At 36.8% G+C, this 25,462-nt stretch overlaps 1 protein-coding gene across 1 annotated transcript in view; it reads left to right on the top strand.

Annotated features, from left to right (window-relative positions):
- Ctnna3 (catenin alpha 3) overlaps nt 1-25,462 on the top strand; it is a 1,328,241-nt gene that overhangs the window by 1,236,817 nt on the left and 65,962 nt on the right. Inside the window, exon 15 of the mRNA XM_035451658.1 lies at nt 25,075-25,180. Within this exon, the coding sequence (XP_035307549.1) occupies nt 25,075-25,180 (106 nt within the window). The remainder of the gene's footprint in view (nt 1-25,074; nt 25,181-25,462) is intronic.

The raw sequence follows: 25,462 nt of genomic DNA, 5'->3' as shown, positions 1-25,462 counted from the left end.
GTGGGAAGACTCAGCCCACCATGGGTATAGTCACTCCCTAGGCAGGAGATCTTGGATTATATTAAAAGAGAAGAGAGCACATGAACAGGTGTGTATTTATTTCCTCTGCCTTTTATGTTGATATGATGAGAGCAGATGTTTTAAATCCCAAGTGCCTCTTCATCCCCAAGAATGGACCGTGTCCTGGAATTGTGAGGCAAAATAATCACTTTCTCCCTTGAGTGGCTTTGCCTGACCCAGATATTTTATAAAAGCAACAGAAATGAAACTGGGATAGTATCTACTAATTATCTATCAAGATGTATGTATGTATGTGTATGTTTGTGATAGCTTCTGGAACCATTTATAATTAGATTAGTTAAGTGGTTCAGTGATTTATTTAATAAGAATGGAATAAAATCAATGAATGAAACAATTGTGCTGATGCATAATTTACTAACTCATATACTGCAATGCTATTCTGTATTTATACAGAATATTATTCTGTAAAACAATATAATACTGAGTCTGTGTATAGATTAACTCTGTCTTTTCACACAGACATAGAAAATTAGTTTGGGGTTCTAGCTTTGGGTATGTTTGGCTTTTGTGATTTGTATATATGACAGATACTGGATTGTATCACACTTGTTTCTGCATGTAGCTGAGAAGATTTCAATAGAACCAGTAACCCTCTCCTGTGGTCTAACACAAAGATGCAAGAGACTGTCCAAAAAATAAATAAATAAAATGATTAACCTAAGCACTTTTGCTTTCCTATACCTCACCATGGTAACAGCAGTTCACTAAAGACAAAGGAGGCCAACAGACCATGTATATCTTAGGAAGAAAAGGAATTATACTTCATACAGTAAATTGCAAGCAGCACATTAACAGATATTAATATCAACTGTGATAAATTCTGAACTGACAATATAAACACAGTGTATTTGCTCAGATTTTTAGCTAGAAATTCAGAGTTCAGCATTGTGTTAGTTCACAACCATTTTGTTTGGCACTGTGACTGACAAATCCCTAGGATGCTCAATAGTTTCTCTTGTTTATGTGTTTCTTTGCTAATAAAAATGGACAGGCACTATAGCCCCTGGGAGCTACTAGTTCTAACTCACTAATTCATTGTCACTTTTTAAAAAGTTGCCCAAATTTCCATAACTATAACCAACACTTGCAGTGATTTAATTTTACCTTTTTCTCTAATTCAAATAAAAGTTCATCAGGGATATTTCAGTTGCTAACATAAATAAAATAGAGAATCCATAGGGAACTTTAAACATCTCTTCTACAAGAAAACGAATTTTACTGACTTGCTCATAGTAGTACTCATAATGGTTGTCTGGGGCTTTGCTTGGAAGTCCTCCATAGGGTGTTGTGGTCAGAGATAACTCTGGAAAAAAATAAATATGGAGACATGTCTTTTGTGTCTACTTTATCTCCACGTGATTGGTTCCATAGAACTCATAAGGCACCACACTGGAATAAAAAAGATGATTCAGCGAGGCAGGAGCCAAATTGTCCTTATCAGCACAGTGTAATTTTAATGGCTCAATGTGTCTGTTTTTAAACACCTCTACAGTTGACAGGTCTGCATTCATGCATATGTTAAAAGAGAAGAGCATGGTGTAGGCATCTCTATAGTGCAAGTAAATGTTAGTGCATTGTAAAGCTTTTTGAACTGTTATTCTGTGGAAGAGAAAAACAAAAGCCCTTAGTGGAAATTTTTTTTTATACTCTTAGGATTTATAAGGCAAATTATTCTTGCTGCTGTTGGAGGCTCAGCAAAGGCAGAGCTTCAAATGAATGCATCACTAACTAAATGCTGTTTTGAGTGATAATCACTACCTTAAACAAACCCCAGGAATTCATAGGATGACTTTAATAAGAATCCCAAGAATATGATGCTTTATAGTTTTTCTCCAAACTTATATTAATACATACTTCAAGTGAGAATTAAAGTGTATCTCTTCAATAACACATTGCTCCTCTAAAGATGTAAAAACGGGCCTCATTCTATTGAGTCTAGGAGGTATTTTTTAAAGAATGAAGTAAATTTTAATTTAAAGTTTGTTTCCTAACAAACAGTACAGTTTCTTATTTAAAAAAATCCCTATGGCATCAGGCTTACCATTTAGATAGTTCTAATATGTTGCAATGTAATGGAACAATTTCTCCCTTGAAAGGCAAGACCAGTGCAAAATTCCTGGGAATAAGTCAAATTTCAAATCCAAGTGTTTGGTACTTGTAGAATCCATCCACTGGAATAGACTGAGCTTTTCTCCCACTGTTTCTTTCATTAGTCAAGAATCCTCAGAGCTCCATAGAGATGCATTTGATGCTCTGTCTATTCTTATTATCAGTTGATGAAAGAAAACATCAACAACCAAAGAATGGAAAGTAGTTTGAGAGCTCCCCTTCCCCTGGTAGACTGAGCTGAGAATACATGATATGGATAGCATAGGCATTGTGGCCACCAAAACTTCTGAGATGCAATCTTTCTCAGGTATATAAACTTAAGAATTTTCACTGGTGTATAAACTAGAATGATGCCATCAGTAGAGTTATCTCAATGAATATTCATGGCTTAAGTGATAATTTCTGTAATCTCTAAGCCTCTTTGGATATTGTATTTAAAATGAGTTTAGAATGCATCTTTTCTTTAATTTACTTTGAGGGATCAAGGCTGACCCTGAACTTACTTTGCAACTCTGTTACACTTCAAACTTGTAATCTTCTCATCTGAAAAGCTAAGCTTATAGGCCTATGTTATGAGACCTAGTTCAGAAAGATAATTTTAAATTCCTACTTTAGCTACTGATTACCAAGGCTCAGTCAAATTAACTCATACTTTGCTTAATATCTAACAGAAACAACTACAAATTGTTTGTGCATCTAATTTCTATTAGAAATTTTTATTTGCTTTAAGTATATTCATTTTTAAGTATTTGTGTGATACATTATTTATGGTTTATTAAAGCTTGTCTGTGGATTCAGAAAGCAAAGCCCGCCTCAAGCTATAGAGACTGGCAGTGGTGATGCACACCTTTACTCTCAGGACTCAGAATTAAGATGTAGATAGAGCTCTGACCTATCCAAGACCACCCTAGGCTACCAGAGAGTGAATCAGAGCTCACACCTTTAATCCCAGGATATGAGAGGTATAAAAGGTAGAGGCATTCTGGCTGAGAGTTAGTCTCTAGCCATGTTGAGGAGAGCATAGCCTCCTGAATGAGTCTGAGGAGCAATGAAGTCATGAAGTCTGGAGTTTAGTATCTCCACTTGTTCCAAAGTAGAGTTAAGAGTGGCCAGATGCTCTTCTTATCTGATCTTCAACCTGAATCTTGAACCCCAATATCTGTCATCACCATTTCCCCTGACAAGGGGCTGGCACACATTTTTTCATGGGGGACTAATATGTAGTCTATACTGAGCCTGAGTTTGTTAGAATGTTGTAGATCATCATTCTTGTTCTAAACCACATGAAAAATGATACTGAATACAGTAACAGTAAACTGAGCTGAACACAGTGCTTCTGAGAGTCAGATTCTACCATGGCAAACAATGCTAAGAAAGCTAACTAGCCTGTTAGTGTTGCTACCATTTAGCTTTGCCTCAATTAAGTCAAAGAATAGACAAAGTACCTTGATCAGAACATGAAAAAGTAAATTTTACTTAATCAGAAAATCAAACACAATGAAATAGAACTGTGAGCTCTTTCAGTAGCCCGTACTGAAATTTCATTATTCATATTTGAGTATAAATTAAAGTTAAATAGAAATAAAACTCAATAACTTAATTATGCAAAATTCATTCCAGTGCTCAGTAGATTCTTGTGTCTAATGGAAATCATATTGAATAGTATAGAGAATGTACTTGTTGTTGCCAAAACATCAGGGAAACTGTACCAAAACACAAATCCAAGTGCTGAAGACACTAAGAAGCAAAAGTAATTAAAAGAATGATAAAAGATAGAAATGAGGCACTCTTGGAATCTAAAATTATTAAGGATTTTGTTGTTGTTGTTGTTGTTGCTGCTGTTTTTTGAGACAGAGTTTTGTAGGGGACACCTTAATCACACCTCCAGGGGCTGGCTACAGGTGTATCTGGCCACGCCCCCTAGGGCGTGGGCAGGGTGATGTAAGAGAGGTTTAAGAAGGGGCACACATGAGAGCCCCTTCTTTTACCCTGCTTCATTGGCTTGCACTGCTGGCTAGCTATGTTGCTCTGTAAGTAAGGCATATCCCTAATAAATATACCCTATACTTCACCTGGCTACTTATTGGTTTCTCTGTGTAACAGCCCTAGATGTTATGGTACTCACTCTGTAGACCAGGCTGACCTCCAACTCACAGAGATCTGTCTGCCTCTGCCTCCTGTGTGCTGGGATTAAAGGTGTCACCACCTAGAAAATTATTAGTTTTTTAAAATGCAAAGAAATTTCTATTAAATATGATAACAAAAAATTTCATTGAACTTCCTTCAAAGCCATCAAAGAAATCACATGGAAATTATAGTTTATAAACTGGGTTATAAATGCCATCTACTGAAGTCACTCAAAGAGCTGAGAACAGTCAGTGGTCCTTGTGGCTTCCAACACTCCAGATATATGAAATAATTTTGAGATAGATTAATTTAAATATTTGAGCTTTTATAGAGATGAAATGCTTTCCTGTAAGGGTGTGTGTGTGTGTGTGTGTGTGTGTGTGTGTGTGATAAAAACTGTTTTATTTTGAATCTTCCTTTTCTGTCCATTAACCCCCAAAGCATGGGGGTTTATTCATAAAGTTTCAGGTTTATTCATAAACTGAATATTCTAAAGAAATTTGGTTCAAGGAATATTTTCCTTGGTGGAGGCTTTTGGTTTCCTTCACAAGTATTCATTACTGAATTATTTTGGAAATGTTGAATGAATATTGACATTCTAAAGGAAAACATACTGGATGGGTTTTAATTTTTTAATTCAGTCAAGGAAAACAGCTTTGAATCAATTATCCACAGTTTTCAACGTATAATCAAGAATTTTGACAATATTTAGCTGTTGAACTGCCAAGCTATTAGCAACCAAGGGATGTGATTAGGCATCCATATTAATAAACACCTGTCACAATACCATAACAGATGCTGTGAGGACATAGCTAATACAAAATATAAATTTAAAGATTCTGGACCTAGTCATCTACAATGTGGGATCTAAATTAAATCTAATGATTAGTATCTCATTTGTTTTACTAAATACAATGTCTTATTTATCCTACTCAAATTTAATGGCATTTTATTTAAAGTGACTAAAAGACTTTCATAAAAATAGAAGTCTAAAATAAAAGCACTAAAAACTACCCATTACTTTCACATCAGCAAAACACTAGTATAAATCGTGTGTGTGTGTGTGTGTGTGTGTGTGTGTGTGTGTGTGTGTGTGTGTGTGTATGTAAAGGACACACCCAAGTATGTTACATGATTTAGGATCTGCTATTATAAATGCATTATGACTGACAACTAATACTCATAATTTGATTGGTACCCATATGTGTAACCTACAAAGGTATGGAGTTTTGAGCAAAGTATTATGTGGGTTGAAAGATGGCTCAAGAGACATAGATGTCTGCTGCCATCCTAAAACCCTGAGTTCAATCCCTAAGACTTACATTATGGAAGAAGGGAAGACACTCCTACAAGTTGTCTTCTGACTTCCACATGTATGTTGTGGTCACCGCATTTATGTATAGACATATTCATACACAAACATATACACATGGAAATAATTATATAAATTTAATTTAAAAATTAAAGTTGTATTTGTTGAATGCCCTCTTAATACAATGGCTGCCCTAATAAACTAAACTAATTAAAATAATATTTCTCTTTCTCCAGGATAAAAATGTATTAAAATAATACAAAGAGTATATGCAAATAAGAACAAATTATTTTAGAGAAACAACTACAAATAAGACCTGTATTAAATCAAAAATATATCTATCAAGATTTAATTATTTTTCTTAGAACAACTCCAAATATGTAAAAATTATCTCAATCACATTTGTATGACATTCAAGAAAGCATCAACTTAAGGGAATGTCATCCTTAGGTAAATGTGACAAATTATATAAGTATTTGTATGAATTAATGCCAACAGTGGGAATTTTATATTTGCACAGTACTTTCATATACACTCACCTATGCAACTCTGGAAATTATTCCATGAAATGGATGTGATGAACAGGTGATTCTCATTTTAGTCATGATACAATTTATAGTTAGATTCAATAGTGACTACTTATATAATTATCTGAGAAGGGCTCTTTTTTTCTTCCAATTTTCTGTCACCTCCCTTTGTAGCATAGGCAAGTTTTGAGAAGACAATGTGTCATTTTCCTTTCTCTAAAGCATTTTGAATATTAGGTCTAGTGTTTGATGTTTCTAAAAACTATGTGTTTGCGTGTTTTTCCTGCATGCATGTCTGTGCATCAGTGAGTGCCTGGTGCTGGAGGAGGCCAGAGAGGGTGTTGCATCCCTTGGAAATGCAATTGTCACGATGCAGTGTCTGGGAACTAAAATGTGGTTCCTATAAAAAAGCAGCAAATACTCTTAACCACTGAGGTTTCCCTAGCCCAGTGTGTTGTGATTTGTATTGGTTTTTTTTTTTTTAATCTTCTCCTTGTCCTCTATTTGTGTCTACTAGAGCAAAGTATTAGTGATCATAATCATGAATGATTATTTGCCCATCTTTTCTTTGCTTGGTTATTGTATCTAATTTGTTAAGTGTGGCTGTCTTTCCCGGTATTCTAAAAATGCATCCAACAGAAAATACAATAATGTTTTGATGCGTAAACACACCAGATGTCTGAATCTAACCTTTCACTCTTATCACAAACACATTTCGTTGCTGAAAGGGTAGATGTTGGATCAAGGTTAGAATTCAGCAGCTTTGTGTTCAGTATAAAGGAAGTGTTGACACAGTAGGCAACACAACCAAAAGTAGCATTTTTGTTCCTCACAATACGAACACATGCAATCTAATAGAGATAGCATCTAGCTAAGATGCAAAATCCATTTCTGCATTGAGGAAAGTCATACTAGCTGTCCATCAAGTCTTTACTCAGCTATTAGTTTCCATAATTACACATTCCATAGTAATTTGTGATTATAAATATGGTTTATGTCTACTTGATCTTTTTTTTTTTCCAGAAATTTGTATAGGTATAGATATCTTGCCTTCATGTATATCTGTGCCACAAAATGTGTTCCTGGTAACTACAGAGTCCAGATGAGGTTATGGATGCCCTGGAGTTGGAGTTAGTTACAGAGTTGACAGCTAACATGAGGGATGCTGGGAATCAAACCCAGTCCTCTGGAAAAGCAGCCAATGCTTAACTACTAGGACATTGATCTAGTTCCAATTTGTTTTACTTACTTGTCTGATTGTAATTAGGTTTATCATTTTTTGTCACTGTATTTAGTTATTTAAGAAATAAGTTAGCTCTTTTTTATACTTTCTATGTGTCAGTCTTGGCTAACTAGCAAGACATATAGTTTCCGACCACTGGGCTACAGACCGAGACCATGTTTCCAAAGAAAACAAACAAATGAAAATAATGGTCTCATCTGTAGTCCAGTGGTCTGAAACTATGTCTTGCTAGTTAGCCTTAAACTTAGAGGAATACCCCTGCCCCCCTTTCCTAGGTCTGTGATTGATAGGTGTGAGCCACCATGACCAGATTTCCACTTGTACTCAAAAGTGAAAGTTATTTCTTCTTTATACCAATTTAAAGGTGTGTTACATTTGTTTATGCTGCATTTAATGATGTTAAAGATGTGTTGTTTTGCCTGCCTGAGGCACCTGATTGGTCTATTAAAAAGCTAAATGGCCAATAGCAAGGCAGTAGACGGATAGGCAGGGCAGAGACAATAAATAGTAGGAGGAATGCAGGCTCCAGGAATGAGAGAGAAGAGAGACTGAAGGAGATGCCTGGGGCCAGAAGCCAGGCAGTCACCAGACATACAGACATGGATAAAACAGTGAAAGTAGGGTATACAGAATAAAACAAAGGTAAAATGCACTGAGTAAAATGCAGAGGAAGAGAAACAGTTTAATATAAGTTATAGGAGCTAGTGGAACAAGCATAAGATAAGGCAGAGCATTCATGGCTAGTAATAAGTCTCCATGTGATGATTTGAGGGCTAGCAGTCCAAGAAAGCCTGCTACAATCCAACAAATAAATTAATGAATACTGAATAAATGGGCAGATGGAAGACCTACCTTTCTACTTTTATACTCATGCTTAACATATAATCGAGAAGACAATCATGACCCAGATTGTCTTCCCACTGGGACATGTTTCCATCTCACCAGTCCATGCTGTTGAACTTAGGTGACATTTATTCTTATTTATATCTAATAAATCATCAAGCAAAGAACCACATAATAATCACTAATAACATGTTAAATTATGAACTAATCCAGGCTCTATGAATGGATAGTAGGTTTTCTGAAAGAGTCTTAGTAGGATAAAAAAAAAAATCTTTCAGGATTAAATAAATGAAGAGGGGGAGTAAGTTGATTTGGGGCTCTTAGGAAGATAAAAGAAAACTGATAGTGTGTGATAAGATACACATAGGGCAAAATCAGAAATACTAGGTTTAGTTGACCCCTCATCTGCTTGCTTCTGAACTAAATCCAGCTCTGAATTTATTTAATTCAGTGTTGAAGTGAGAACTCACACTCACTACTACCCCTGTATCTAATGCTTGCTATGCCCATAAACCACCAAATAGTGCATGGGGAAATAGTTCCTTCTTAGTTTGTAAATTTCTTTTTAATGAAAACATGACATGGTGCACAATACCAAAACTCCTTTGAAATCTAAGGTCAATAATCTCTTTAGTCAACAAGGAAACAAATATGTGCCTCTACTTTTACTCAGTGAGGTATGGGGCTGGATTATAATAGGTAAAGGATAAAAAGAATGAATGATAATGAGAGACAGGCAGAGTGTCAACAGGAATATGGTGAATTTGATGATAGCTTTGGAGGGGAGAAAGGAAAAGAACTTAAAGAAAAAAAGATATTTATATATAGGGAGTTACTGTAGAAGGAGCCTGTGTCCAGGAAGGAAGCAGGCAAGAGAAGCAGCAAGAGAGAAAACAGTTGTATCTAGGAGGGATTTGAAAATGGCTGGCATGTGTCCATAGGTCAGCAGAGATCCATATATTGAAGTTTAATACAACCCAAAACTATGGACTAAATGATGTCAGAGGTGAGGTGAGATAATGCAATGTGTCCAACATAGGATTAGGTAAGATCTGCCATTGCATGGCAATTGATGTGCCCAAATTCCAAGGCATCCTAGGAATCACCTACTCATAGTTAATAGAAGAACTACAATGAAAGCATGTGCTTGGGAATCACCAAACCATCTCTTCTTGGATATTCAATGTGAAACCTAGTTTCTAAGGGTCAATTTCTAGTGGGAGACAGCCTCAGATACAAGGGTACGTACAGCCTCATGCATTTCAGATCAGTCTGACATACACCTGTCTTTTCTGCTTCTACTTTTGTTCAGGTTTTTGTACCCAAGACACTCACACCCAACTAAGTTACCATTTACATTGCACAGCAAGGTGAACCTGACATTTGAAAAGAAAAATAAATCAATACTTGCATTGCATGGTCCTTTGGAGACATGATGTATGGGGAACAGGCTAAACTAAAGGATGTGGAAGTCAGCACGCAGGAAAACACAGAATAATCTGCTATTTAGTGCTCTCCAAGTGTCAGACTGGGTGTTGAAAGAATGGCTACATTTAAATAATTAGTTATTAGGTTTCTTTTCTCTGTGAATTCTCATTATTAATTCTATTATTATTGCTGATATCTGTGACAGGGTTTTCTGGGTTTCGGTTTGGATTTCTCCTTTGTACCTTAGTTCCTTCCCATTCTCAAAAGCCCCTGAAATGATTCCTAGCATCTGTGCTCACAGGAATAACTGCTTTTGGTTGTTTTGTGACTTACATAATACTTCCTGCCAGCATCTAAAATGAGGAGCAATAAAAACATGTCCTTATGATCACTCCTAGTCTCTATTTGGAACTAGTTTAGAATGAGAGAAGAATGATGATATATGATAGATAATTATAATGTTGAGAGTTCATGCATATTAAAAATTAGAATAAAAGCATTTTAGGATATTCATCTGTTGAATAATTTTAGTTATCCAAAGAAGATTATCCTTTGAAAATTTGACCTTTTGTACAAACCTTCAAAAGAAAGAATATGTCTTTTTTCTTATTTCTTCTACCCTTCATGTACACATTCTAATTATCCTGTTTTCAGCTTTAAAGAAATAAATATTAACAATAAATGTCCCAATCTTAAAGTTTATCTCAAGTGTAGTATAAGTATAGAAATAAATTATATAAGTATAGAAATACATTAATTTATATCATGAAATGGGTATTTTTGGTTGAGCTTTGATATGGAAGCCCACAGTTAATCTCATTTATGTTTGCTTTGGCTCAAAATAATTGAGAAAACATAGGAGACATCTGCCTAGTAAGTTTGGGTCTTAGTCAAGTGAAGACATGTTGTTTGTTACTCTCAAGTACAAAGTGATAACTGTAGACCAATGTAAGGATAAAATGCTAGGGCTGTTCAGAAGAATGACATACACTTTTCTCTGCTTGGGATAATAGGAATGACCTAAAAGACACCATTCAGCTATGATTTTTAAGTATGGGTTTCCAAAATAGAGATATACCACTTATTCTGGAAAATGAAAACATTAAACAGCTTATTTGTCTTCATTTTCTCAAACATTTTATTCTCTTATCAGGATTTGATTCATAACTGACATTGATATGTATTTTATAGCTTTCATAGCTACATGGATTTATAAATGATATCATTTCATTTTTGACTAAACTACTGCTTACAGCTATCATCCAGTGTCACCTGGCTAGGTTTCAAATCTTGTCAGAGAGGGAGGCAAAACTCTGGGTATGACTGTGAGGGCATTTCCAGAGAGAATTGGTGACAGTGGCACCATCCTATGGACTGAAAAAAAGGACAGAGGGAAAGAACCAGCTAAGTTCTGTCCACTCCCCTTCCCCCTTCTCTTCACCAGAAGGTGAAGAATCCCCCCGTCATACACTACACGATGTTATGATTTACTGTGTGGGGTTAGGCAACCATGGGCTGAACCCTGAAACCCAGAGACAGTCGTTCCTTCCTACTTATACTCTTTCTACCAGGTATTTGCTCACAGCCATGCAAAAGTAACTACTGAGCTTTCCCTTCTTAAATGGGCCCTGTTTGTTTTGTTGTTATTTTGTAAAGAAACCATGTGTTGAGGATCATTGAAAGTCCATGTAATGATTTCAATACTGACGATTCCTGTATTCCTAAGAGTAGATAGCAGCTAGCCACAAAATAAGTATTTAATAATCTAATAACATGACAAAAAGAAGGTCATTAAAAGCTGCTGTCAAGGAGACAGCTTAAAATAAGGGTTGCATACATAATACCAACTTAATTTTTCCTCTAGGGGAATATTGAAGGTGTTTGGAGATGTTATCATTAGTGAGATATTGAAAATATTGTCCGTCTTTACTTGATTCCTTCATTTGTTTGTTTTTTGTTTGTTTGTTTTGTTTGTTTTGTATGTTTGGATGGTAGGTAAATGGACTGGTTTGTTTTTGGTTTTCTTGAGACAGGGTCCTACTATGTAGTCTTGGCTGTCCTGGAACTAGATATATAGAGCAGGATGGCCTTAAAAATAATGAAGAGCTGCCTGCCTCTGTCTCCAGACTACTGGCATTAAAAGCATGAGCTATTGTGCCCAGCTTACTTGATCCCTTTGTAATTTATGTATATGTTTTATGTTATGCTCACCTCACCAGTGCAACAGGATTCACATGTGGCTTGTAAACATCAAACACGAATCATCCACTCTTTCCTCGATAGAATAGACTAAGTAGAGGCCCCCAGGAGAGCAGCTTGGCTAAAATCAAGAATGTTTGTATTTCTAGAACAAAACTTGTCTGGGAGGAAGGAATGCTTTGGGATGCAGGATGTAAGTATATGAAAATTATGGAGTTGAGCACAGTACTGCAAAGGTCTTAATTTCAGGTTTCAAGAAAATGTCATCTTTTTCTATGGGAACAGGGGAATTATTTAGTACCTAAGTGTAAGCTACCGATACAAGCTCTATGAATTTCTCTCTGATGAAGTCAAAGGGATTCCTATTTTGCTCATAGTACTGTTCCTAACAATGGTCTTTTTGTTTCTTCTAAATGACCCCACTCCATTGAGGTTGATGCTTTATGACACAGTACACATTTCAGCGCAGAGCTCCTGGGCTTGGAAGGACAGTTCCAGGAAACAGACAAGGGCAATCATCTCAATTGACTTTTGAGTGCTCACAGCCCATCAAATTTTAAAAGGAATGCTGGTGAAACTCTGAGACCAATTTTCAGAAAGAGTAAACTGATGAAAACAAACCTCAAGATCAAAAGAATGGTACCCACATGACCTGACATCCTGATCTCTAGCACATGCAGGATCACAACAGTGTCTCTCATCTTGAAATAAAAAGCAGAAGTAAAAGGAATGGAAGAAAGGAGGCAAAGGAGTAGGGAGGGCTATGGAGGAGGAAGAGAGGGGGGACAAGATGAGGAGGAGGTGGCTAAGCAGTTGGTGGTATAGGAAGCACAGTTGACAATCTCAAGTCAGTTGTCATTCTTCTCATGGTTATACTCATTACAAAAATGGGGTGTCAGCAGAAGGGACAGGAATAATGACCCCTTTGATCCACTCTTCAAGTTGGAATTAGCCCTCTCCTTATTGGTAAAGATACCAGTAGTCTCCACAACATAGTAGGCATTAGCATCACCTTGTTAGATGTTGGCAGGATCTCACTTCTTGAAGATGAAGATGGCCTTCCTATTGATGACAAGTTTCCCATTTTCAGCCTTGACTGCTCTATGGAACTTGATGTGAATAGACTCCTACTAGAAAATGGAGACCATGTAGTTGAGGTCAATGAAAGGGTTATTGATGGCAACTATATCTACTTTGCCATAGTTGAACAATTGAAGGAAGCTCTGGTAACCCATGTGCCCAATAGAGCAAAATCTGTTTACTCCAACCTTCACCATTGTATGTCAGGGATGAGACTGATACTTTTCCAAGAAGATGTAGTTGTCTCTGGAACCAAGGATCAGAAAGTGGCATAATGACCATGAGGCTGCCCAGGACATCATCTCTGCATCCACTGGTACTGCCAAGGCTATGGGAAAGGACACAACAGAGCTGAATGGGAAGCTCATTAGCATAATATTTTCTATTCTTATCCTCAATATGTCCATCATGGATCTGACATGCCACACAGAAAAAGCTGCCAAGTGTGGCACATCCAAAAGGAGGCGAAACAGGCATCAGAGGATCCACTAAAGGGCACCACGTACTACTGAAGATGAGGTTTTCTACTGTGACTTTAACAGTGATACCCATTCTTCCACTCTGTTGCTTGGGCTAACATTACTCTTAATGACAACTTTGTAAAGCTCATTTCCTGATATGACAACAAATATGTCTAAGAAACAGGTTGATCTCATGTCCTCCAAGGAATAAGAGGCCCTGGACCACCCAACCCAGAGAGGAAGACAGAGGCCCTCAGCTGCTGAAGAATCACTGTTCAAACATTGAACCCCAACATTGAACACCCCCTTATAGTTTTGATCAGTGACCCCCATAAGAAAGGGAGTGGCTTAGGGAGCCTTACTCTCTTGAATACCATTAATAAGGTTCACTGAACCCACCCACTCAAAGTGTATGCTGTCTTACATTAGATAAATAGCTAGGCATTGGTCTTGCTAAAAGGCTAAAGTAAACACATAATAAAAATATAATAAAGTTTCTGAGTTACATTAATCATTTCCACCTTTAAGAGTGGGAAAGATGGCTTAGCAAAATTTTTGTCATGCAAGCATGCAAGCCGGAGTTCAGTTACTAGGCTCATACCTATTGTCCATGTATGGGTCATGAAGATAGATAATTCATGGATACTTAGAGATTACTAGATGGTAAACTTAATCAAACTTTTGAATTTGAAATTTATTAAAAGAACTTGTCTCAAAAAATTCAGGTGGGGAATGACTGAGGAAGACACAAAACATTGACAGCTGGATGAGGACACACACACACACACACACACACACATGCATACACACACTCACACACACAACACACATGTAGACACACGCACATGCACATACACACACTGACACACATACACACACATGCACACCAATGAATTATTGCCTTTAAAATCGACTTTGAGTTACCCTATAATATATTAATTCAATAAAGTATGTAAATCTTTTATCTCAACAGTAATGACACAGTTCCTTGAAAACTAGATGCATAAAACAGTGTGCCTTAAGTCATATTCAGCCTTAATAAGTCATTTGCTAACAGTACACATATAGTGTACTAAAATTTAATAAGCTGTAATTGTGGCTGTTAAACTAGGGTTAGGTTAGGGTTAGGGTTTCCTCATCTAGACCTAAGCATAACACCGTATCATGGCTAGAGTTAGAAGTTAGTAGGCTTTAAGAAGGTCAGTGTCTAAGTAATAATGGCTAAATTACACAATTTTCCTGAACAGTGTAGTACCTTTTGAGACCATAAAATGTGATCTGATATGAAAAGACAAGGAATGGCCAGTACATGACAATGGTTTTGGCAAAACTGGAAAAATGCCCAGGTTCAATGACACACTTTGTGCATGATTAATGCTGAGTCTACCATCATGAGGAAAAAGACCCAGTCAGAGTGGGTGGTTGTATTTACAAATATACTGGCTTTGATTAATGTGCACACTCAGTCAATGTGTAGAGATGAGAAAAGCCCTGTTTCCAAATGGTAGAGCTGAGCACACATTTCCTATTGCCTGAAAATATGTCAATGAATAATGACTTCAAGTCATTTGATGAGCAAGGGAGGCCTGGTGGGGTGTGGTAGGAAAGTACAGAAGATTTTCCTTTTTAATTCTTCCCACTCACTGTCCTGGAGACCACCACTGAGAAGCCACTCCAGCCTGTATTTCACAGAATTGGCAACCATTTGCTTCAAGGCACATTTTAAAGCATTTCTAACCATAACATTTTTTCTGTGTGAGCCCTTCAAGTGTGCAGTGGATATTATTTCTGAATGTGTTATGGAAAGATGCTTTCATCTCCTGTGAGTCTTGAAGAATAAATGAGTACATATAGTAATCATGTGTGAAACATGAAATTTTTATCCATCCCCTCTCCCAAATGAACTCCTTCTTTGTCATATTCTCTGTGATATGTTTTGAGGGAATCTGAGTGGCACAAAGAATCATGAATAGCACCAGGTCAATATGTAGAATATGACATTTAAGGTAGTATATTGGGAAGAAGAGTACCAAACACACACAATGTGTGCCTGGATAATCCTAGTTTGTCCATGTCTCCAAAGCACCACACCCATTACCTGGGTTGTTGTTAATACCCAGAAAAAGACCATAAGTAGATAGCTAGCAACTGGTTTAGATCAGGGAAAACTTTCACTAACACTGGGAAATATACATGTCAAGTTAGAAAAGACTAAACCCTTAAAGAAACAGAACCTAGAAGTCCATTCGATAGCTGATTTCATATAAACTTGGAAACAAGTGGCTTTCTCATAGAAGGTAACTCTGACTTATTGGGAGTAACTCTTGTGGTTGATGACAGGCTTAAGGATGAGCACCCAAGAATCCTACTGCCTAATACCCAGAACCAGTGAAGATCATCTTATGTGGAGAGAGGAGCTTCACAGAAGGGGTTTTGTTAAGGTTTTTGTGATAAAAAGGTTATCTGAGTGGTCTCATTACAGGGATCTTTTCAGGAGGAAGTAGGAAGAGAACAGAATAGGCCATAATGTATTGAAAAAGACAGATGCTGAACATAGAAGAACCACAAGGGGAGTTCTACAAGATACCATCTAGACTCTGACTAAAGGTTAAGGATGGATCTTGTAGAAGAGACAAGCCCTGATGAAATTTACACTTTGATATAATGAAATTTATTTTGGATTCCTGACCTTTGGAAATTTACAATATAAATCTGTGGTATTCTAAGACCCTTGATTTGCTTTGATGTTGGTGGTTCTTTGTTTCAGTGGCAGGAGAAGCATTGTGCAAACATTGTGTGAACAATGAAGACTAACTGATAACAAAAATTAAAGACACTGTGTGAAATAAAGGATGCTGTGACCACATTTAAAGTCCCTTTTTCACTTTGTCTTTTAAAATGCCAACATCAGAACAGACCAAATGACTATTAATGTCATCAGTGTTAAGAGCCACAGTTAATACTGTGGTCTTCAATTGTGATATAATAAACTGTACTAGTTATTCTCAGATCCCACACACTAAGGCCCAATTCACCTATGATTCAAATTTCAAGTGGGTAATAATTGTGACTTTTCCTATAAATATTCTTGTGATTATTCCTTTTAAATTTAGACCCAAGTCAAACAGGGACAGACAGACAGACAGACAGACAGAAAGACGGAAAGAAAGAAAGAAAGAAAGAAAGAAAGAAAGAAAGAAAGAAAGAAAGAAAGAAAATGCCAAATTGCTGATGTAAAAAAAAAATGACCCAAGAAGGTTACTTATTCCATGAACCTTAACATTGGTGCATATGAACAGAGAGTAGAGCTTTAAGAGGACTCTCCTGAGATGGTGAATGATAATCTCTAATTCTTGGGTTTTCCTTCACAATATCTAAAATGTTGCATAAAGTTTATGAGTGGGAATCTGGTGCTGAAAGGCACATGTGTTGAAATCACCTAGGATGTCACCTTATGATATGTGAGGTTAATCTGGGGAATTGAAAGTACTGAAGAGAAAGGGGAACTTGCCTGTCTGTCAGTTTTATAAAAACTTGTTTGTAGATTTTGGTAATGGAATCTGTGCAGCCCATCCACATACTTGGTCTCTCTCCTCTTTGTCTCTCTCTTTCCTCTCTCTGTCTATCTTTCTCCTCCCATCTCTCTTCTCATCTGTCTGTCTCTGTCTCTCTCTCCTCTCTGTTTCCTCTGTCTCTCTCCTTTATCTCTTTCCTCTGTATATCTCTCTCTTCTGTTTCTCCTCTCTGTCTCTTTTCTAATCTCTGTCATTCTCTAACACACACACACACACACACACACACACACACACACACACACACACACACACACACACACACCAATACACCAATAATAAGGGGACAGCAGAAACATTGTTTTACCTGTTCACTCAGCTAGATTTCCGGGATTCTTCTGAAGTAAGCCCAGTGTGCTCTGTGGACATATACGGTGTTGGGTAAGAGAAACTATAATTATCATGTACAAAGCAGAACCTTTATAATTTCTATTCTTAATAATTGACTCTCTCTGTTATTGCAATTGCAAAATAAGAAATAGAATTGGCCTTGTGCCCAAATGGAACATATGACTTACAATTTCAGCTATATTGGCTGAAGGGCCATGGTTCTTTAGTTTTTGTTTTGTTTTGTTTTTTTCTGTATACTGATAATATACAAAATTTCAAATTTTTGTTTTGTTTTGTTTTGTTTTTGGTGAACTGGAAAAACATATTTATAGGATTTTGGCATTCATTGGACTTTATGCAGAGGCAATGCCAAGAGCTCACCAGTTACTTCCTTTTCCATGGGGCCAATTAGAAATATTTTCCAACCTTCCATGCAACTTCAAGATGATGTTCTGCAAACATAGATGGAAGGGTTCTTATCCTGGTATTACAGTGTCCTCTGAGATCCTCATGCCTCTTGCTTTTCAGATGTCGGATATCTGGTTTTAATGGATCCTCTGGAGGATCTTGACTCATTAAGAAACCGAGTTCTAGTCAGGCGGTGGTGGCACACACCTTTAATCCCAGCATTTGGGAAGCAGAGGCAGGCAGATTTCTGTGAGTTCAATGCCAGCCTGGTCTTCAAAGAGAGTTCCAGGACAGTCTCCAAACCTACAGAGAAACCTGTCTCGAAAAACCAGAGAGAGAGAAAGAGAGAGAGAGAGAGAGAGAGGAGAAGAGAAGAAAAGAAAAGAAAAAAAGGAAAGAAAAGAAAAGGAAGTCTAGGTTAAAAAAGACCCCAGGGTTCTCAAACAACTCATTAGCAATGACATGATAGAGGGAGAAGGTTGATGCTACTTTGATGTTGTTTTCATATTTAGACTGAAGAATAATTAACGTGACACATAGAGAGAAATATCTTTTTAGACTGGAGTCTCAAAGTTTCTCTTAGAATGTTAATTAATCCTGGTGATTGCTAGTGGATTGAAATATGACTATAAACTAGCTGATTTCCCATGGACTTTTATGGTCTTCGAAAGTTTCAAATTGCAGTTTTCAAGGGCAAGACACATTCAGAGGAAGCCAAGGAGCCTTGTTAAAGCTTTGTGTATGAAGAATGGAAGAGTCTGCATCTTCTGCTAGAGTCAAGTACACATTCCTCATTTATCAGTCTGGGGTTGCCTTCATGACAATGACAATTCTTACGACATGTTTAGTACCAAATACATACTTGAAAGGAGACTTGTTTCAGTAATCCCTGGTAGAACTATATCATGAATATTAGGAAGTCACACTGAAAAGAATGTTTGTTGATAAATGAAAGTAGGCTCTGAATGAATACCAATATAATCTTGAACAACGATTCATGTGCAAACACAGTGTCTGTCTCTATTTTATGTTTCTTTTCTTTATTGATAAAAAAAGATGTTATGGCTGTGGCTATAATGAGCAATACTGTCAGCAGAAAAAGTAACTCCATTGATATTATATAAAAAGTAGTGCATTTTTTAAGTTAAAAAGAAAAGAAAATAAAATGTAGAACTGGAAGATGGCTAAACAGTGAAAAACACATACTACTCTTGCAGAGGAACGGAGCTCAGTTTTCAGCACCAATGCCAGGCAATATCCAGCTCTAGGAGATCCTATGTCTTCTGGCACCTATACATATGACAGACACATGCATGTACATGTACACATACAGACCAACCACATACGCACATGTATAAATAAAATAATAAACTATTTTAAAATGAAGATACAAATCTTACCCCTTTGTTTTTGTCAAGGTGGTATAGAAAAATTGATATTCCATGAGCAATTTTACCTTCTAAATAACATGTAAAACATTTAATTTTATGTTTCTTACCATGTGATAAATATGGTCATTAACTTAATGACTAGAAAGCAATCTTGGAGCTACAGGTATTGGGGTTCAAGCTGGAGATCAGAGAAGCAAAGCTGCCAAGCCACCAGAGAGCTCTTACCTTTACCAATGCTCAGACCGAAGGGGTGATCCACCGAACCTCAGATTGCGTTTCCAGACTGAACTGCCCCTCACTAAATCTCAGACTCCTGCCTGAGACTGCACTGAGCTCCTTATATTCTCTCTAGTACTGGGATTAAAAACATGAGCTCTGTTTTTCTTTTAGACTTATTCACTCTCATGTAGCCTATGGAGGCCTTGCACTCATAGACATCCATCTGCCCCTGTCTCCGTAGTCCTGGATTTAAAGGTGTTTGCCACCATTGCCCAGCTTCTATGGCTGTGGCTAACTTTTCATTCTGATCTCTAGGCACGCTTTATTAGAACATAAACAATCACCACACTTAATACTGCCTACATAACATTTTTTTTACTGTTACTTGTTATGTTTTAGGAAACGTAATAAACACAAGTTTCTAGATGAAATGCCACTCTGTATCACCTAAATTTAAATCCCTTTGTTCATACTTTCAAGCTAAATAACTCAGTAAAAACTGATTTAACTTTCCTCTCACTCAGATTCTTCCACTGAAGAATAATAGTCTTAAACCATTAGGGTTTGTCTTAGCATTAACTGTCAACACAGGCTAGTTCGACCTAAAGAAAGTAATTGAAGAATTTTTATATCAAGTTGATCCGTGGGAATATCTGTGAGATAACTTTTTCACTGTTAATTTATGTAGAGGCATCATTTAGTCAAGCATGGGAGGCACCATTCCTTAGGCAAGTGGTCCTAGGCTTTATAAGAAAGCTAGTTAGCATAAGTCTGTGATTGAGCCAGCATAAGCTTTCCTCCAAGGTTTCTGCTACAATTTCTTATGTCCTTGCTCTGGCATTCTTCAATGATGGACCTGCAAGTATAAGTTGAATAAGCCCTTTCCATCCCCAATTTGACTTTTGTCAGATTTTCTTATCACTGGGGCAGAAAATACATTAGATATATACTCATTACTTTCCTTTCTCTTGTCACTAAATTCCTGACAGGAATCGAAGGATTTAATTTGGCTAATGGTTTCATGGATTACAGCCTATCAATGTGTGGGTGCATGGAAATTGGGGAAGCTTGAATAGTGGTGCCGAGATCTTGTGGGAACTTCTCAATTGTGGGTAACCAAGCAGTAGAGAGCTAGAATGGAACCTGAGTTAGACTTCTCATCACTTACCTGTACCCCCAAAGACAATACCTCCAAATATTCAAACATGTATGACAGTGGGGAAAATTTTTCACATTTAAATCACAGAGAAGTGATAATAATTATGAAATAATGTATATAGAGCTTTGGCTAGAATGCAAAAATGATAAATGTGTTCATTTTCATAGGAAATATTTATCATTTATCATGCTCTTCATCTTAATATATAATATATAAATATATAATATATAAATCAAATATATTAATATCAAAGGAAAAGAGGATTGAATGGCAAGGTATGGTTCTCATATATCTATTTCAAAGATATAGAGGCTGCAAAATGTAAACAATATCATTAAGTTTTCTCTTTTATGTTTAATTGGTAACACAAAATGCCAAATCATTTTCTTTTTTTCTAAAAACAGAAGATGGAATGATTCAATACTATGTTTATTAAGCCTGAACTCTAATAATACTGTGTTTATTAAATGGAACTCTGTGGCTTATTGTTTCCATCTTGTTTATTGAAATCAAAGAGAAAGAAAGAAAAGTCATCACCTTCCTCTTTGTTTGAGATAGGGCCTCTCTTGTTGGCTAATGCTTGTCACATGCTAGGATGGCCCTGGCTTTCTGGTGATTCTCATGCATCAGCTTCTCATTTCTCCACAAGAGTGCTTGGATTTCTACAGGGCTAGCTTTATTCGGGTTCTGCTGACTCATACTGAGGTCTTCTTAGAAGCATAAGTAATTTTAAAAATTTGACAGATGAATTGTGTACAACAAGTTGTTCTTTAAATATGTACATCATGGAAGGGAAACAAGCAAGAATAACTTCACACAGTCATTATGAAGCCCTCTTCCTCAACGCCTTCCATGTTGGGTTACAGGTGATTATTTTGATCACTTTGTGATAAAAGAAAATTCCTGCCTTTTTAAAAATATTTCCAGGTATTTCACTTTCTCTCTATTCTTCTCCTACATCTTTCTTTGTAACATCTAACACTGTGATTTAAGGCACACTTTGCTAACAAGAAATCACGAGGATCCATTACGAAGATGAAGGCTGCAGACAACCTCTAAATAACATCCCCCATTTGAAAAGCCTTCATTACATTGCACGTTTCAGGCTGGGAATATTCGAAATTTGTCTTAGTTTCAGTAATTGTAGCTTGGTCTGGAAGCATGGCATGATAAGGAATCATTTGTAAAATGTGTGTTTTCTTTGGCACTCAGACGGAAGCTTGCCAGGCAATACATCTAATTAAGAATGAGTGGAAGGGAGTAATCATGGTTTGTCATTGTGTATTATCATTACTTGAAGGCATACAAAAACTTACTCTGACTTTTAACATCATGGTCTCATAACAAGTTTTGTATTTGGAGATAGAAATAATTTCTCCTTTATTAGCCCAGGGTTTTCATACAGGGGCATACCTTATTTTGCAGATAAGGCTCCATTAGATGCATTCTGTAGATATAACTCATTGTGTATTGTTTAAGCTGAAAGAGGCTTGGCTGCTCTGCTTAGAAACAACCTTTGTCCATTGTTCAAGACCTTGAAAATTGATGCATTGTCTTTTGGGAGCTAAGACAGCTTTATTTAGCTTTAACTTTCTCTGGAGACGCATAGAGATAATGAAATGCAATTCCTTCCTTGAACATAACCATGTACATAACTTCTAGCCCTCCCTGATGCATAAAGCAAATTTGATAAGACCAATTCAAATATTGTAACAATTAATGTTGATTTTCCTTTTAAGTTGTGAAGAAACCTGTGTCAGCACTTAAGGCATGTGGAGATAACCATTTCTGAGGCCAATTTTTATTGTGTTACATGCACTGATATTTTTCAGTTTTTCCTGGTTTATTTTAGATGAAATCTTGCTGATAATAGTTTCAAGAAGCACTCTGAAGAAAGAAAAATGAAAAGGCCTTTGGGGTGTATACACACGGGACACACATTGGGGTGTTCAGCTTACAGGTGCAGGATTCTTAGAATACTTACCAGAGTAGGAAGCCACTCTGCTCTTTATAGAGCCCTTCTTCTGTATTAATTTGTTTTTTTTTTATTTCTGTGATAAAGAGCATAATCAAAAGAAACCTGGAGAGAAAAGAAGTATTTGGCTTACACTTCCCTATCACAGACCATCATTGAAAGAATTCAAGGCAGGAACACAAGAAATGTAGGACCCTGGAGGCAGGAACTGCAGCATAGGCCATAGAGGAAGGCTACTTGCTGGCTTGCTCCCACACCTTGCTCAGTTAGGTTTCTTATACAAGTCAAAACCACCTGCCTAGGCATGGAACCACCTACAGAGGGCTAGGGCCTTTTGGGTTTTTTTTATCAACCATTACCCAAGAATGTGCTCTATAGACTTGCCTACAGACTAATTTGATGGGGTTATTTTCTCAGCTGGAGTTCCTTCTTCCCAGATGACCCTAGCTTGTGTCATATTGACACAAAACTAGCCAGCACACCTTCTGAGCAAGCAAATGTATTTCTCCAATAAGACATAGACAAATATATCCTGTCCCCCCATCTCTATCCTGACTAACCAGAACTTTTCTCTTCTTGCCCTTCCTATCTTACTGTTAACTCTCTCACTGCTCATCACCGCCCCCCTTTTTCTGCACCATCATAGAATAACCACTCTTGTGAATCACACCACGAGGGCTCATTGTCTTCTAGGGACAAGGGCCAGAATCTGAAGGGCAGCACTTGGGACTGTGTACTGGAGCTCAGCAGAGGTTGGGAAATGAATGGGGAGCAATATTCGGGTGGGACAGCTAGCTCTGCTCAGGTAGTCTTTCATCATTTTATTTTTTCAGATAATAGAAAATGGACATGCATCTTTCTTTCAAGTCCAGGTGTGCACACCTCATGTGGCTAGTAAAATGATAGAAATTTGGAGGTGCCTGATTCACTTTAAAGTAACACAGACAAGTATCTGTTTTCCTCCACCTCCTCCTAGATCAAACTCATCACTTAGTTTATTTAAGATGATATTTAGGGCACGTTGGAGAAACAAACTCAGGTAATCCTTAGAAATTCTTTGTGTCTTGAATGCTATCCCTCTCCCTGAAGACAGAAAGGGAGGTGCAGATTTGTTACAATCAAACAGTAGGACATGGGTTTTTGCTTTTGCTTTTTTTTTGGAAATAGTCCAATTTATGTGAATGCAGGTTTGTAATTAAAAGAACTGTGATATACTACTGTTTTTTTTTTTTTTTGGCCTTACCCTAAGAGAGGAATATCTATATAAAATCATAAAAGTAGATTTAGAGAAGAATGACAGGAAATAAGCATATGGGCATGAATGCATAGATGGTATTCTTAAGACTCACTCACTCACTTCTTAGGATGCTCTGAGGTTGGGACCATATACTTTTTCCCTGCCTTAGTTCCTTCTTTCTCTCGTGCTCAGTTTACAAAATGAAGGAGATAAAACGTATGAGTGGACAGCTGAGAGTAAAAGATGGGAAGCCTTACAGAGGCTGCCAGGATGCTACTCTGCAGCTGGCATCTTCTCTTACTGATGAAGATGGGTGTAGAGTGTGACCTTTGTCCAACAATTGATTTTATAATACACCTTTATTGAAAACAAGAAAGGATGGATTATGGTTGGAGAGAAACAGAGGGTATACCTTTCCAGAATTCCTGATGAGTTGTTCTCAGGCTCAAACTCATTTTGGTCTGGGAAAAAATCACTGGAATCATTGCAGCAAAGCTGACAGAATTTTGCTTCGAAGAGGTCGTGGAATAAATGGAGTCACTTAGTTTAGACTCAAGGTGTCTATACTTTAAAACTACACCAGCACAGTGTGGGGTCTACAGAAAGAAGAAATTTTAATTTATACTGTAATACTAAAGATCCAAATTACACATTTCTCAGCCTTAGGTGGTCTATATTTGAATTAATTATAGAGAAGAGATTATGTGATCAAAAACATATTGCAGCTAGCTGTAAAATGTGCAGAATGGATTAAAAGAGAAAAATCATAAGTACCTGGCTTTTCACAATGCAAGGTTGGATGTATATCTTGGCTATAAATGACCTTTGCATTAGTTACTTGGGTCCACCAAGATATCTCTAAACTGAGTCTTATTATAATAACAAAACTTGGAATAAAGTCCATTGCTATTTACCTTTTAGGTATTATTGTCTGAATTTTGAAGCCATAGATTTTAATTTCATTTCTTCAGACTAGAATTAAATATACTTTGGGTTTATCCAACAGCAAAACACATAAGCATAATTGCTACTGCTTTGGGTTGTAAATATTTTACTTATGTAAGTATAAATGTCCATTAGGGCTGAGAAGTGGCTCAGTTGTTATGTTGTTAAGGAATGCTTCTACTATTGTAGAGGACACTAGTTCAATTCCCATATCCCATGGGCCTGGCTAACAACAGCCCATATAACTCCAGATCCATGGGAAACAATCAATGCCTTCTTCTTGTCTCTATAGACACCTACATACACACACCTCAAAAAAGAAAATAAAATAAATGAAATAAAAGGTGTATCTATTGACATGTATATAGTCATTATATCTATTTACATATGAACCACCAAAACTAATATGCATCATCATTTATTTTCAGGGGGAAAGGACCACTAAAGCATACCACTGATGTAATCTATGCAGCTAAGATGATATCAGAGTCAGGATCAAGGATGGATGTTCTCGCTCGGCAGATTGCTAACCAGGTGAGCTACTTATAAATAGACAAGAGGAAAGGCTTTGATATTTGCTCTCTTCTGCATGATCATTGACTAGAGCAAAGCTGGGTGACTTTTTTTTAACTCCATTGAATACATTTCCTTTCTATATTAGGGCTTCAAAACTTTATAACATTAAAATTATGCAACCTGTGAGACAATAAATTCTAAGTATTCATATTTAACTTTAAATATACTCTGTTTTAAAAATCAACTTCATCAGATTAAAATGAACTAAATTCTTTTACTCGGCTGTAGTGGTATAACAGG

This window comes from Cricetulus griseus, assembly GCF_003668045.3.
Source record: "Cricetulus griseus strain 17A/GY chromosome 1 unlocalized genomic scaffold, alternate assembly CriGri-PICRH-1.0 chr1_0, whole genome shotgun sequence".
In the NCBI taxonomy this organism is placed as follows: domain Eukaryota; kingdom Metazoa; phylum Chordata; class Mammalia; order Rodentia; family Cricetidae; genus Cricetulus; species Cricetulus griseus.
Note: the sequence above shows the minus strand (reverse complement) of the source record. Positions and strands in the feature narration are given on the sequence as shown.